Source organism: Boleophthalmus pectinirostris, unplaced genomic scaffold (genome assembly GCF_026225935.1).
Source record: "Boleophthalmus pectinirostris isolate CB_2022bp ecotype Guang Dong unplaced genomic scaffold, ASM2622593v1 HiC_scaffold_22, whole genome shotgun sequence".
NCBI classification, from domain to species: Eukaryota; Metazoa; Chordata; class Actinopteri; order Gobiiformes; family Gobiidae; genus Boleophthalmus; species Boleophthalmus pectinirostris.
In genome coordinates, this window is record NW_026571190.1 from 24,446,623 (window position 1) to 24,460,631 (window position 14,009).

The following is a 14,009-nucleotide window of genomic DNA, read 5'->3' on the forward strand; positions in this document are numbered from 1 at the left end:
TCATCCAATAGTAACCAAAATGTCTGTTTTTGGTATTTGTTATAATACTAAAGACTATATATATATAATACTTATATTATTCATAATATATATTTATAATTTTGGCCTTGGTGCCCCTCCCAAAAATTATACCACCAGCTGCCACTGGTCCTGTTTTAGTCCTGGTTTAGTCCCGGTCCCTCAAGTCTCAGGTCTCTATAGGACAGTACTGGATGGTGTACCCTCGCGTACCACGCCCACTACAGCTCTGGTGCTGCCCGATGCGTGGGTATTTCTTGCCCGATTGCTTCTTTCAGCGATGTTGTTCAGGGGTGTTTTTGACGAGAGGCTGTCGTTTAATGTTTACAAAAAGTGGCAGGCCTTATTGTTTTTTAATAAACCTCAACCTTTTATTATTGTCTTGTGTGCGTATCGTCTACCATACAGCCTCAACAACTATTGCAGCTAATAATAATAATTTTAATAAAATAATGATAAAAATAACAACAACACATAATTAGCCTCATACTGTTAAAGAAAAACGTGTTTGATAGCATATCTGCTGTGTATGACTCCACCGCGTTAAAATATTTCTCAAATGGCAGTGCCCCCCCTGCTGGTGACCCACGCCCCTCCAGTGGATTTGCTCTGACGCCGACTCTGTCACGGAAACATCCGAAAAAACACGAGACGTGGAGGAAACAACTTCCAGCTGCAGCGGCGGGGTTTAGTGTGGGTCGTGTCCGAGTTTGGTGCTCTTTTCGGGGGTTACTCTGGGCGGTAGTGTAGGTGTCGTTTTGGGGGAACTTTGCGGAGATGTCGGAGCCGGAGAAGAGCCCCGTGAGCGCGGCGGAGACAGCGGGGGAGAGTGGGGAGCAGAGCAAGGAGGAGGTGAGTGCATCCACCGCTGTGCAGGGATCGAGCTAACGGGGCTGAACCGACCTGGACCGGGGCAACACTGGGTCTTAGAGGTTCATATATTGGCATAGCAAAATTAGACTTATTGCCCATTGCATTATCATAAACGTAATAAAATCTGGAAAAGCCATTTAAACCAGTTATGCTTTGATCCTACCACAGTGTTTAAAGTAAAATCCTGCGCCTGCAAAGATCTTACATCATTCAGAAACAGAAATGTGACAAGATCTATACTTTAATCACTTTTATAAAATCCTGTTGTTTGGTAACATGTCAGATATCTACAATTTTCTCCATTCTTTAAATATAAGCTCCAACTTTCAATTAAAGTTTAGTTAATGTATTTAATAGTTGGATTAATATTACATGTTAGGTAATGATGACAATTCTTTAATTTAGCAATGTATAAAAGTCCAGTTTGAATGCCCTATTTAAAATTCACCAACTGAATGCATGTTTTATCATATTTTTGTACTTAAATGGTTTAAACTATTTACATTTATCTAGACAATGTTTTTGGAATCAAGACATTTAGCTTATTTTATTATTGTCTTATTTTGCACCGTATCGTCATGACTTATTCTAACATTATTCTGATTCATTAACAATACCCATAAAGTCCATTTACTCACAAAAATGCACTAAAATGTACATTAAATGAACCTCCACTGATGCATAGCCAGCCCATTGCAGTTTATGTTTTATCAGAGTAAAGTGTGTCATGTGACTGAATGAAGTCAGCATCTGAATGAATGGAGTCAGCATTTTCTGTTTTATAGTTTAACGGACAAGTAAATTTTTGACTAAAGCTGCATTTTATATGAGGGCAATGTGGGGAAGAATACAGCAAATATGACTTATTTAAAACTGCACTGTGTAACCTTCCTGGCATAGGGTCTAAAGGTCCTATGCAAAATTTACTCTTGTAAGAATGTTGTTACCTCATTACAAATTTTAAATTTAAAATAAAAAAATACCTGGTTGTGATTTGTGTCATTCACAAATGTTTGATTAAGCTTTTCTTATTAATCTGTCTACATCTCCAAAGCTCAAAATGCATGTGGAGTTTAAAAACACAGTATAGCATTTCCTGTATTACCACATGACTTCACAAGGTGGAACAGAGTGCTTTTAGTTTGAGAGCCTAAATATTATTTTGCTCTGTGAAGTGAATGAAATAATTCACAACTCCAAGCATGTTTTTGATGAGGAAACAGAATTAATCCATTAATATTACATTATTAACAGATCTGACAATAGCATAATATGGCCCGTTTAGTTTTTCATCATACATATATATAATTGGTCAAAAGGACTTTTATTCTTTGTGGGCTTGCCTCTTCACGGATGTGACCTGCAACTTAGACTGATGGTGTGACCTGCTTGTCTTAATTTGCCACCTGTAATGTGGGTTTTGTTCCAGGACCTGGATTTGGACTTGGCCTCCATCTTTGTGTCCGATGCTCAGTTTAACAGAAATATCTTCTTCGACTCCTCCCCTCAGGCTGTCAGGTATTGTGTCAGATGCCCTCCCATACTCCTTTCTATCTGTGGCAGATGCCCTTCCATCTTCTTATATCCCTGTGTGTCCGATGCTCTCCCATTCCTAAACCCCTCTTGTGTTAAAATAAGATGTCAAATGTCTCTAATTAATCTGCAGATATAATTAATCTGCAGATATTGTTGAGGTTGGTGAGGTTTGAATCAGTGTAGCAGGAGATTGAATCCTATCACTAACAGAAATGATCAGGAAAAACATTTATGGATATTTTTGTCTCTGTTTTCAGGCTGTACATACTGTATAACCATTGGGGCCTTCAGGTGGCAGTGTACTTCTTCATTCTGGTGGATCTGTCTCTGGCTCTGTTTGAGGATCCAGCTGTGGTCCTTCTGCCGCTCTGGGTGAGTCTGCACACGGGAGGGCATCTGACACACAGGGAGGCCATCTGACTTGTTTCCACCTGTCTTCAGGCCACCATGTCCGTGGAACTGTTGTGTATTCTGGTTTTCATCGCTCGCCTCACGCACTATGCTAAAGTTATACCACGCGACAAGTTCTGGAAGGACCCTAAAAACCTTTGCATCATCGCCATCCTGACGGTAAGAGGTGCTCACGTATGACATCATTCTGGTGGTAGGGGGCGCTCATGGACATTCATAGATAGAAAATTCTCCCTCAGGTTAGCAGTTAGGTCAGATGCCACTTTTACATGCCAAGTACTGTGGCACTAGTAGTATATAAAGCATAAATAAAAGAGCATGCAACAAAGACTTTTAACAAGGCTCTGACCTCACACCCTCTTGATATCTATAATTTGCCATTTTTGCGGTGTCAGATTCTGTGCATATGTCCGGCTCAGTTCTTGTCCAATTTGAGTCACATTTTTTTTGCTGAGGCTGAAGTTGAGAAATGCCCTGAGTCCAGCTCCGTCAGCTCTTCTCACTTCCTCAGTACCCCATCCCCCCTCCCCCCCTTCCATGCCCCCCCACATCCACACAAACACTCACACCCTCACCTCCCTCCAGCCCCTCCCCGCTCTGTTCTGTCCACATGTGCCGCACAGTCAGTGAGGGGGGGTCACTTTAGACAACTGTTCATGGACTTTTCACTCACTGGACCCCTGAATTTCCTGAACACAGTTATAAAGTATTACACTAACTGGTTCTAAACTAGGGCTGTAGTCCTTTAGTGGTTTAGGTATTTATGTGTAATTTGTATTAGTCGACTAATCATTTTATGTAAATTATGAGGAATTATATGGGACAGCAGCAGAAAGGAGAAGTTAGTGAGTGAGTTGGTTATCTAAAATTTTTTTATTTTTTAGTGTTTATGTAAAAAGGCAAATTAAACTCATGAATCACAAGTTTATTTTTTTCAGGTGATTTTTTTCCTGCATAAATAGTTGTTTTTTGCATGAACTCCTGTGTAGGTGTTGTCTGGTGAGTGCATGAAGATAAGATGAGAGATCTTTTGCCCCATACCCTTTTTAGCTAACTAATCGATCGGCAGGACGTGTCTTCAGAGCCTTTTAAAAATTGACTTCAAGCTTATTCTAATTGAGGTCTCAGTCAAAATGGAGGTCTAAACCAGGTCTAAACCAGGTCTAAACCAGGTCTAAAGCCAGTCTCTCCTTTCTCAGCTGACCCTGCTGGACATGCTGATCTATGGGTCTCTCAGAGCGCTGGACTGTTCTGGAGTGCGCTGGTCGAGAGTCCTCAGACCTCTGCTGCTGGTCAACATCACAGAAGGGAGACGGGTAAATAACCTAGGGTCCTTAACTGCAACATTACAGTAGCACTGCCATCACCCAGCGTCCACGAACACATCGCCAAACAACAGCCAAAACGTGCACCTCTAAAACCAAGTCTGAACTAGAGTCCTCAGATGTAAACATTACAGGGGGGAAATGGGTGAAAAAACATAGTCCTTAAATGCAGCAGGCCAAAGGAAGACAAGTAATACTCAGGGTCAATGAACACATTATCAAACAACAGCCAAAACATGCGCCACTAAGACCAAGCCTCAGACCTCTGCTGCTCATAAGCATCAGCGGAGACAGGTAAAAAACACAATGTCCTTAAATGCAGATTTACCAAACAACATGCACCACAGTTGAGGCTAACCCATCCTGTTTAATTGTTTCATTTTCATCAAAAAAGGTGAGTGTGACGAACTGAATAACTGTTGGCTAATGCTAGCTCGATTGTGACTGTAATATTATTTTAGAGAGACTTATTTAACAGTACAAACTGGTTGATGGGTTAGTGTACTGGGTCTTTGGCTCCAGAGGCCTTGGCTGCTCTCCTACATTTGGAGCAGTGTCTCTAATCTGAGCTCCTCACCTTTTTACTTTTGTTTGTTTGTTTATTCATTTTAGCTGCGTCAAGCCTTCAGGAGCATCAGGAACGCTCTTCCTCAGATCCTCCTTGTCTTCCTCCTCTTCATCTTCAGCATCCTCATCTTCTCCCTCATGGCCCTCAAGCTCTTCTCCAAACGGTCAGAAAAACAATTACAGTTGTAATGAAAGTGGAACTAAACACTAATGCCATTTTTTGGCTACTAAACTGGGTATATAGTAATAGTATAGCCTACTGTTTCTGGTCATTTTTTGGCAGGTTTAGGCAAATTTGCAACTTTCTGGTCAGAAAGGCCTAAGTCAAAGTTTGCACTGAACTATGTGACATCACACAAGACTGCCCTGATTACTGACAGGTGTTTCTGATCACAAACACCTGGTTGCATGGGTGGAGTTTGCTGAGTTAGACCAATCATACTGTTTTTATACCTCCAGACCTCGCCTCTCCTCCTCTCTCACTCCCCTCCAGGCGTGGCCCAGTTTGCAGCTTTATTTGAAAGGCATTTCTAGAAGTTAAGGTGTTTAGTCCCACTACAGAAATAAATCAATAAAATGCATATGTTTAAATTATAAAACATATATTTGAATGCTTGTTTTTGTCAGAGGCCTGAAGACCACAGATGGAGCTCCTTATTTCACAAACTTTCTCCAGATTGTGTTCGACCTCTACGTTCTTGTCACCACGGCCAACAGCCCCGACATCATGTAAGATACTAATACTAGTACTACTACTACAGCTGCAGCTACTGCTAATACAATAGTACCACTAAACCAGCCAACGTCATGTAAGATACTAGTACTACTGATATTGCTAGTACTGCTACTACTACTGCAGCTACAACTAATGCTGCCACTAAAGCACAGCCAACAGCCATCAGGTGAGATACTATTATTATTACTTCTTGAAAGTGAAACCACAGCCTCCCACGGTGTTTGCTTAAATGGGGTGACCTTAGTCTGGTTTTGAGCTTTTGTGGGGAACAGTGATCACAGATCAACCCAAGAGAAATTGCTTTGTGGTTAATTGGCCTACATGCAACACAGGTTAGACGTGAAAGATTTAAGGGTGGTTTACAAGTGAATTATATATAGTACATTATAAAAATGAGCAATATGAAACACAAAAACATATTGCATTATTGAAATGAAGAATATAGTTGAATTTTTATACAAGTAATCTAATAAATATTGAAACCACTGATTGGCAGCCCAACATATTACTACTACCATCACTACATTCAACAGTTTGGACATATTATAAGATAAGAAAAGATAAGAAAGAAAAATACAAAATACTACAATTAAACAGATTGCTTGTGTCTGTATTTGACCATAGTTACGTTAAACTATATTAAACTATTATTATTAACTATTATTAACTATTAAAAATGCACTATATCAACCCAATACATGCTCAGTCTTCCAGCTTGGCACTCCTTACCAAAATCGTGGCTGAGATCTGGAGGAGGTTCTGTGTGTTCCTCTCAGTTGTTTTATTGCTTAAAGTATTTTCTCTCATGTTTTTTCCAGGATGCCGGCATATAACTCCAGCTCGATCTTCTCCATCTTCTTCATCGTCTTCATCTTGGTGAATGTTTACATCTTTATGTCTGTGTTCCTCGCTGTGGTCTACAACAACTACAAGAAGCATCTCAAGGTAGTATTATTACTTCTACTTCTATTACTGCTACTACTTTTACTTTTACTGCTACTATTACTACTACTACTACTACCACTACTACCATATTTTATGGGCTATTAGGCGCTCTGGATTGTAACATGCACTGTCATTGAACGGTCTTTGGACTTTGGGACTTTGTTTGGCGCGTTCATGGTGACTCTGGGCTTTGTTCAGTTGTGATGTGTAGGGAGGGTGCTGTCTGGGACCGGATTGGATTGGATTGTTGGCATGTTCGCAGTGACTCAGTTGTTCAGTTGTTGGTCAGAAAAGCACATTGCACTCGCTTTTTCGGTTTGTTCCTTCGTTCCGTTTCTCGTCCGCGTGGAGTGATGAGTGTGGCTATGGGTATGTTTCGCTGCGCGGTCGCTGTCTGCTCCGTGCGTGTTTGCGTGCGCTGCGTGTGGTGCAGCTTTGTGGTTTACTGAAGTCGTGTTGGGACACCTAAGTGGATTCGTGTATAGGGCGCTCTGGATTTGCGGGGCGCACGGTAGTTTTTTGATGCAGTTAGAGGCTTAAGAGCGCGTCTAATAGCCCAGAAAATACAGTACTACTACTACTATTATTATTACTACTACTACTACTACTACTACCATTACTACTATTGCTATTGCTATTGCTACTACTACTGCTACACAGCTGCTTATACAATATATCTGTACAGCAATACATTTTTTGTGAATAATTTTGAATAATCTATAGCTGTATCAAAACAAGTATAAGATCACCTACTCGGACAACTGAGGCATTACACAGATACAAGGCCACAGGGTAATATAAAAGAAATGCTATTATTTAATGTTGATAATCACATTCTGTTGTCTAAAGAAAGAGTATTTTTTCCATTATTGAGATATTCAGAATCGGTATTAAGTATCAAGTCTATTCCTTAATATCAAAATGGAATTTCAGATTTTAGTATTGTGACACTAATCTGTACTGGGACAAGACAAATTTTGCTCAAATACATGGGAAAAAAGTGGATACAGGTCTTTTAACTCAATTATCCCTGTTGTGTTCAGGAGGAGGTACGGCAGCTGGTCAGGGCCAAAAGACACAAAATGGCACGTGCCTTCGCTGTACTGCAACAGAAGAGCGTCGAGGGGGCAGAGCCTGTGGTTACACATGACAGATGGAGCCGATTGGTCCGTCGAGTTCGCCCCGACATAAGCCACGCCCATAAAGAGCTGCTGTGGAGCGTTTGTGACCCAGAGGAGAAGGGCGCCATAGGTAGACGGAGTTTAGACTTGGTTTAGTCCCCTGGCAAGGCTCCGGGATTGGATGAGATCCGTCCTGAGTACCTTAAGTCTCTGGATGTTGTGGGGCTGTCTTGGCTGACACGCCTCTTCAACATCGCGTGGCGGTCGGGGACAGTACCTCTGGACTGGCAAACTGGGGTGGTGGTCCCTCTGTATAAGAAGGGGGACCGGAGGGTGTGTTTCCAACTATAGGGGGATCACACTCCTCTCAGGTTCCCGGTAAGGTTCTTGTTCATTGATTTATGGACAGAATTGTTTAGGCGCAGTCAGGGGCCGGAGGGGTCCGGTTTGGGGACCACAGGATCTCATCTCTGCTGTTTGCGGATGATGTTGTCCTGTTGGCTTCATCGAACCAGGACCTGCAATGTGCACTGGGGCGGTTTGCAGCCGAGTGTGAAGCGGCTGGGATGAGGATCAGCTCTTCTAAGTCTGAGGCCATGGTTCTCGACTGGAAAAAGGTGGCTTGCCCTCTCCGGGTGGGTGGGGAGTCTTTGCCTCAAGTGGAGGAGTTCAAGTATCTCGGGGTCTTGTTCACGAGTGAGGGAAGGACGGAACGTGAGATTGACAGGCGGATCGGTGCAGCTTCGGCAGTGATGCGGTCGCTGTATCGGACCGTTGTGGTGAAGAGGGAGCTGAGCCGAAAGGCGAAGCTCTCGATTTACCGGTCAGTCTTCGTTCCTACTCTCACCTATGGTCATGAGCTCTGGGTAGTGACCGAAAGGACGAGATCGCGGATACAAGCGCTCGAAATGAGTTTCCTCCGTAGGGTGGCTGGGCGCTCCCTTAGAGATAGGGTGAGGAGCTCAGTCACATGGGAGGAGCTCGGAGTAGAGCCGCTGCTCCTCCACGTCGAGAGGAGCCAGTTGAGGTGGCTCGGGCATCTGTTCCGGATGCCTCCTGGGCGCCTCCCTCGGGAGGTGTTCTGGGCATGTCCCACCGGGAGGAGGCCCCGGGGAAGACCCAGGACACGCTGGAGGGACTATGTCTCTCGGCTGGCCTGGGAACGCCTCGGGGTCCCCCCGGAGGAGCTGGAGGACGTGTCTGGGGTGAAGGAAGTCTGGGAGTCCCTGCTTAGGCTGCTGCCCCCGCGACCCGGCCCCGGATAAGCGGACGAAAATGGATGGATGGATGGATGGATAGTCCTCTTTTGGACCTGTTTCAATCCTGGTTTAGTCCTGTTCTAGACCTGGTTTGGTCATGTTGTAGACCTGGTTTATTCCTAGTTTAGACCTAGTTTAAACCCAGTTTAGTTCTTGTTTAGTCCTGGTTTATATGTGGTTCAGTCCTGGTTTAGTCCTTGTTTAGTCTTGGTTGAGGGCTGGCCCAGTCCTTGTTTAGACTCAGGTTTGTTCTGTAGGTAAGCTGGCGTTTGTGCAACTCGCTGACCTGTTGAACATTGAGGTCATCACATTGAAGCAGAGGCCACACCCCCTTCAGAGCCTATGGCCCACCCTCTACCTGTCCAAGCCCAGCCGCCTCCTCTGCTCCGTCATCCAGCACAGGTGAGTCCAATCGAGGTGAGTCCAGTCGAGGTGAGTCCAGTCGAGGTGAGTCCAGTCGAGGTGAGTCCAGTCGAGGTGAGTCCAGTCGAGGTGAGTCCAGTCGAGGTGAGTCCAATCGAGGTGAGTCCAGTCGAGGTGAGTCCAGTCGAGGTGAGTCCAGTCGAGGTGAGTGCAGACCAGTTTGTGGGATAAAATTGCTGCAAAGATTGTGGATACATTTTTCCCTTATGTTCACATTTGTCTCAGAAATGGTTTGAGTGCTGGTGAGTTTCACCATTTGAGAAGCTGTAGTGCCAAAAAGCATTCCTACAATGACCACAAAAATCTAAAATAAATATTTTTTAGGCCAAATTTTTGAACAAATCCACATTATATATTTATTATAAATAATGTCACAACCTTGGGTTTATTGTCACATGCATATTGTGCTTGTATCTACTATATTATCAACTATATAGTCATAATCTGTGACACCCATGGATCATTATGTAGTCATTATTATTTGGACATTTTTAATTGCAATATTGATGTAAAATTACTTAATAAAGCAAACATTTCTGACTCTGCTGTAGGAAACTTCGGTGCCCAATGGGAGCTGACCTTGCTGTAAATGTCCTCACAACAAAGTGCTGTGCAGTTGTTTGCCTCGCCTATGGATAGTTGCATATCACGTTAGCAAGTAGCGGATTTTTTTTTTATTATTTGTACCAAAATGACTATGTGATGCTCCACAATCCTATGCTTATCACCAAAGAAAATAAAATTGGAGAACAAAGTTCAGAGCAGTAGGCGTGCACTTGTAGCACAGGAGAATAAAGATTCCTTAGACATGCATGAATCACTCTAAATACAACTTTGAGTGAATAACTGAGAAGAGAAAAAAATATGACATGGTTGAAAACTCTAGAAAGTCTATTTTGCAGAATTATTCCGCTTTAAGCAGATTTTTTTTCTCTCTCAGAGGTTTCATTATCCTCTTTGACCTGATCATTTTGGTGAACGCAGTCTTCATTGCTCTGGACGAGGAGAACCCGCTCATCTCTAACTCAGAGTGGTTCTTTTTGGCCCTGTACCTCCTTGAGATCATCCTCAAGCTCTACGTCCATGAGCCCAGAACCTTCTTCTCCAGACACAACTTCTGGAACTGGTCTGACCCTCTACATCCTCTGCTTCATCTGACCCTCTCCTCTGCATCCTCTGACCCTGTTTTTGTTTTTCAGGTTTGATACCATTATAGTCGTGGCTGCTCTCATTGCCACTATCGCTAACTCTGCTCTCAAATCCTGTGAGTCTCTGTGCTTATATTGTTTTACGTTTTGTTCATTATTAACTGTTGTTCTGTGCTTTTGCATTTGTCCCTGTATTATCCCTGAGTGCAGCCAGTGGATACACGAGCAGACAAATCCTGGACATTGTTTTCATCCTCAGAGTGCTGCGTCTCATCAGGGTCGTGGACAGTATTAACAGGTGATAGCTCCTCTTTAAAGTCTAAATACATGAAGTCCGCCCACAATGACATTTCAAATAGCGCTGCTAAACTGGTTTAAAAGGAGCAGTGAGTGTGGTCTAACAGGTATCCACACTTCAAACTTCACCCTTACAACCAGCTGTTTGTAATCAAAAACACCTGGCTGTAATCAGGACAGTCTCTTGTGATGTCACCAACTACATGTAGAGATAGAACTCACTCAGTTGTGTATATTTCTGACCAGAAAACTGCAAATTTAACTAGTTTGCTCTAAAATTGCCAAAAAAAAGACCACACTACATAGACTGTATATAAATGGACATAGCTAACACGCTAGCTGCTGCATTCTAAACAGAAAGTTCTCATGCAGGCACTTCCGGCTTCTTCTTACCTTGGCGCCGATTGATTTACATTAGAGTATTGTCATCCCTTTCTCTGTAACTGCTGCTGTGAGGCCTGTCATTTTGGTCTTAAAATGTTCATATTATCCCGCTCTACATCCTGTTTCTTTTTTTATTCGCTATTTTGTCAAAAAAAAATTCTATTTGTGATATAGCCTGGCTCAAAATTCACCCCTGTAACCGTTAGCATCACGAGCTTCATTTGAGTGGCCCTGAACGCTGTGCAGTCTATTGTTCATCATGATTCTTGTATGACACCACGAATCTAACCATTAACCCATTATGAGTTCATATTAACTCATGTAACATTATTAAGAAGAGATACCATTGGGATTTAAACTAAATGTTTTTTGTACATAAAGTGTAGTAAACTGTAGTAGTCAAAATCACGAATATGTGTAAACAAAACGGTCATTTCACAAGAGGTGTGTAGAGTAGCCAAAATTGTACTTAAGTAATATTAACATTACTTCAAAATAATGCTACTCAAGTAGAAATACAAAATGGTGGTCCAAGAACTTAAGTAAGAGTAACTTGAGGAACATCTAATATTCTCATAATTTGGAGTTAGGGTAACATTAAATAATGCTCATGTTCAAATAATTTCATATTGTCAGCGTAGAGCTTCAGTCACTTGTAGACTTACTCACAGTGGGAAAAGTAACCAAAACTTTTAGTCAAGTAAGAGTACTGTTCCATTAATAAAACTTTCATTAATAAACTTTATTACTCAAGTAGGAGTAAAAAGTATTCTGAAAAGTACAAATTCTTTAAAAAGTTATTTAAGTAAATGTAACTGAGTACTGCCCACTTCTGCATATGACTTCAGCTTTGTGAAGAGAAGTTAGATTAATGCATCCCATATGTATTATTTCTAATAGTACATTTAAAAAATATATATTTACAAAGACATTTCAACAGTAATGTTTTATATTTAGATTCCGAGCCATCATCAACACTCTGATCAGGATCGGACCAGCCATCCTCACATTTGGACAACTCATCCTGGTGAGGAGGGAGGGCATCTGACACACGGGGAGGTCATCTGACACACGGGGAGAACATGGAATAGAGCTGTCCGGAAGGGCATCTGACATAGTCCTCTGGTTCAGGTGGTGTACTACATCTTTGCAATGGTGGGCATGGAGCTTTTTAATGGGAAAGTCCAGTTTTTCGGCCCAGAATCGGAGGCCCCTGAGCGGCTATATTGTGGGAACCCTCTCCTTAAGGACACAGCCTTCGCTCTCCACAACTACTGCAAAAACAACTTCAACCAGGTCCAGTTATATTTAATGTCTTATTTCACTTTTATTTAACCAAACTCAGTGAACTAGTATATGTGTTGTATGTTCTGATGTATGTTCTCATGTTGACCAGGTGGTGTCATCGTTTGTCCTGCTGCTGGAGCTCACTATGGTCAACCAATGGCATGATATCCTTCCAATTTATAGGCGCTGTGCCAGATTTTCTTAAAAATATGAAAAACATAGCTTGTTAATTTTTAATAGGAGGTATTATGCAAAATGTACAAAATATGCAAATATGCAAAATCTCTCCCTATCCCTATTCAAACCCAGTACGATTCTGTTCAAAGCGATCCTTGACTCATGGGGGCACTGTTGAGCAGCGGCTTCTCTCTCACAACACACTCTGCAGCGAGACTGTACTTCCTCCTGTTTCACATCACTGTCGTCATCATCATCATCAAGTAACAATAACAGGAGTAGTAGTGCTTGCAGCAATAGCAGTTAGCAATTCTGATCTGAGTATTTGTATTGTAGTATTTTCGTGGCTTTTGTCTTGGAGGCCTTCTTTGTGGAGTATTCTGTGGAAAAGAGTGATCTTCAGAACTCAGTCGAGAAGAAGATTGAAGAACTACAACTGGGAGTAAAACAGTAAGAACAGGATGATGCAGAGGAGGGTCAGGTGGAGCAGAGGATTCACAGTCTTGTACTTTAGGGAGAAGTTGGAGCAGAACCTGGTGAACTCGATGGAGACGATAGACAGTGAACAGGAGGATGGGCAAAAGAAGAGACCAGCCCTGCTCTTTAAGATCGCCTCCAAGAGTGAGTACTATGACTACTACTTCTACTGCAAGTAGGAATGTAGTACTACTACTACAAGTAGAAGTAGTAGTACTACACTATTAGTAGTACTACTACTAGTAAACCTAAACCTGGTTAGTCCTACTTTAATTTAGGTTTAAGCCACTTTTAGACCTGGTTTAGTCTAGATTTAGTCAATTTTTAGACCCAGTTTAGTTCTGACTCTTGAGTGTTTATAATTGGTTTAGCTCTGCATAAATACAGGTTTAGACCACTTTTAGTACACCTTTAGTCCAGGTTCGTCCAGGTTTAGTCCTGACTCTTGTGTGTTTGTGCAGGGTACCGCACAGTAGACGCTCTAATCCAGAGAATGTTTGAGAACGACCTTGATCCTGAAGATTTCAATGAAAATGAAGACGAGACCAACGGGAACTTCTCCAACCCAGCATTTAATTTATGAACCAGGACTGAACCAGGACTGAACCAGAACTGAACCAGGACTAAATGAGCACTAAACCAGGATTAAATCAGGGCTAAACCTGTACTGAACCATAGCTAAACCAGGACTGAACACCTGACCTCAGCACAGGAAAAACCTAAAATATTATTTTTATATGAGTCCTTTCAAAACAAAAGCCTCTCTTTGTACAGTGTCCTTTCAGATTAAAAGCATATGTATATTGTATTTTGATATAAAGTTTATTACCTTGTTATAAGAATGGCCTCTGGTTTATTTAATTTCTCCTAAAATGGTTTCAGCAACTGTCATGGTGAAAAATCTTTAACGTCTAAAATACAATGATTAAAGCCACATTATGTAACTTTTTAACCAAGAAATATACTAAAATGAAATTTTTTTTGTTTTTTTTTTTTTGTTCCACTTTGGGACATCTGATTTATAA

At 41.9% G+C, this 14,009-nt stretch overlaps 1 protein-coding gene across 1 annotated transcript; it reads left to right on the plus strand.

Moving 5' to 3' along the window:
• Positions 1–661: 661 nt before the first annotated feature.
• On the plus strand, positions 662–13,935 carry tpcn3 (two pore segment channel 3). The gene is made up of 20 exons (XM_055158629.1): positions 662–870; positions 2,321–2,409; positions 2,685–2,799; positions 2,869–2,997; positions 4,038–4,154; positions 4,776–4,894; positions 5,358–5,459; positions 6,285–6,411; positions 7,455–7,662; positions 9,049–9,193; positions 10,155–10,340; positions 10,414–10,478; positions 10,573–10,660; positions 12,001–12,070; positions 12,175–12,339; positions 12,440–12,494; positions 12,680–12,770; positions 12,844–12,957; positions 13,022–13,128; positions 13,446–13,935. The coding sequence occupies exons 1-20, from the start codon at positions 796–798 to the stop codon at positions 13,565–13,567; spliced, it is 2,289 nt and encodes a 762-aa protein (XP_055014604.1). The 5' UTR covers positions 662–795; the 3' UTR covers positions 13,568–13,935.
• Positions 13,936–14,009: the final 74 nt, after the last annotated feature.

Bases quoted from the DNA above. Each gene is read 5' to 3' on its own strand.
- tpcn3 (XM_055158629.1), top strand. From the start codon at position 796: ATGTCGGAGCCGGAGAAGAGCCCCGTGAGCGCGGCGGAGACAGCGGGG. The intron at 5,460-6,284 runs GTAAGATACTAA...TGTTTTTTCCAG, and splicing joins GCCAACAGCCCCGACATCAT to GATGCCGGCATATAACTCCA. The intron at 12,771-12,843 runs GTAACAATAACA...TTTGTATTGTAG, and splicing joins GTCGTCATCATCATCATCAA to TATTTTCGTGGCTTTTGTCT.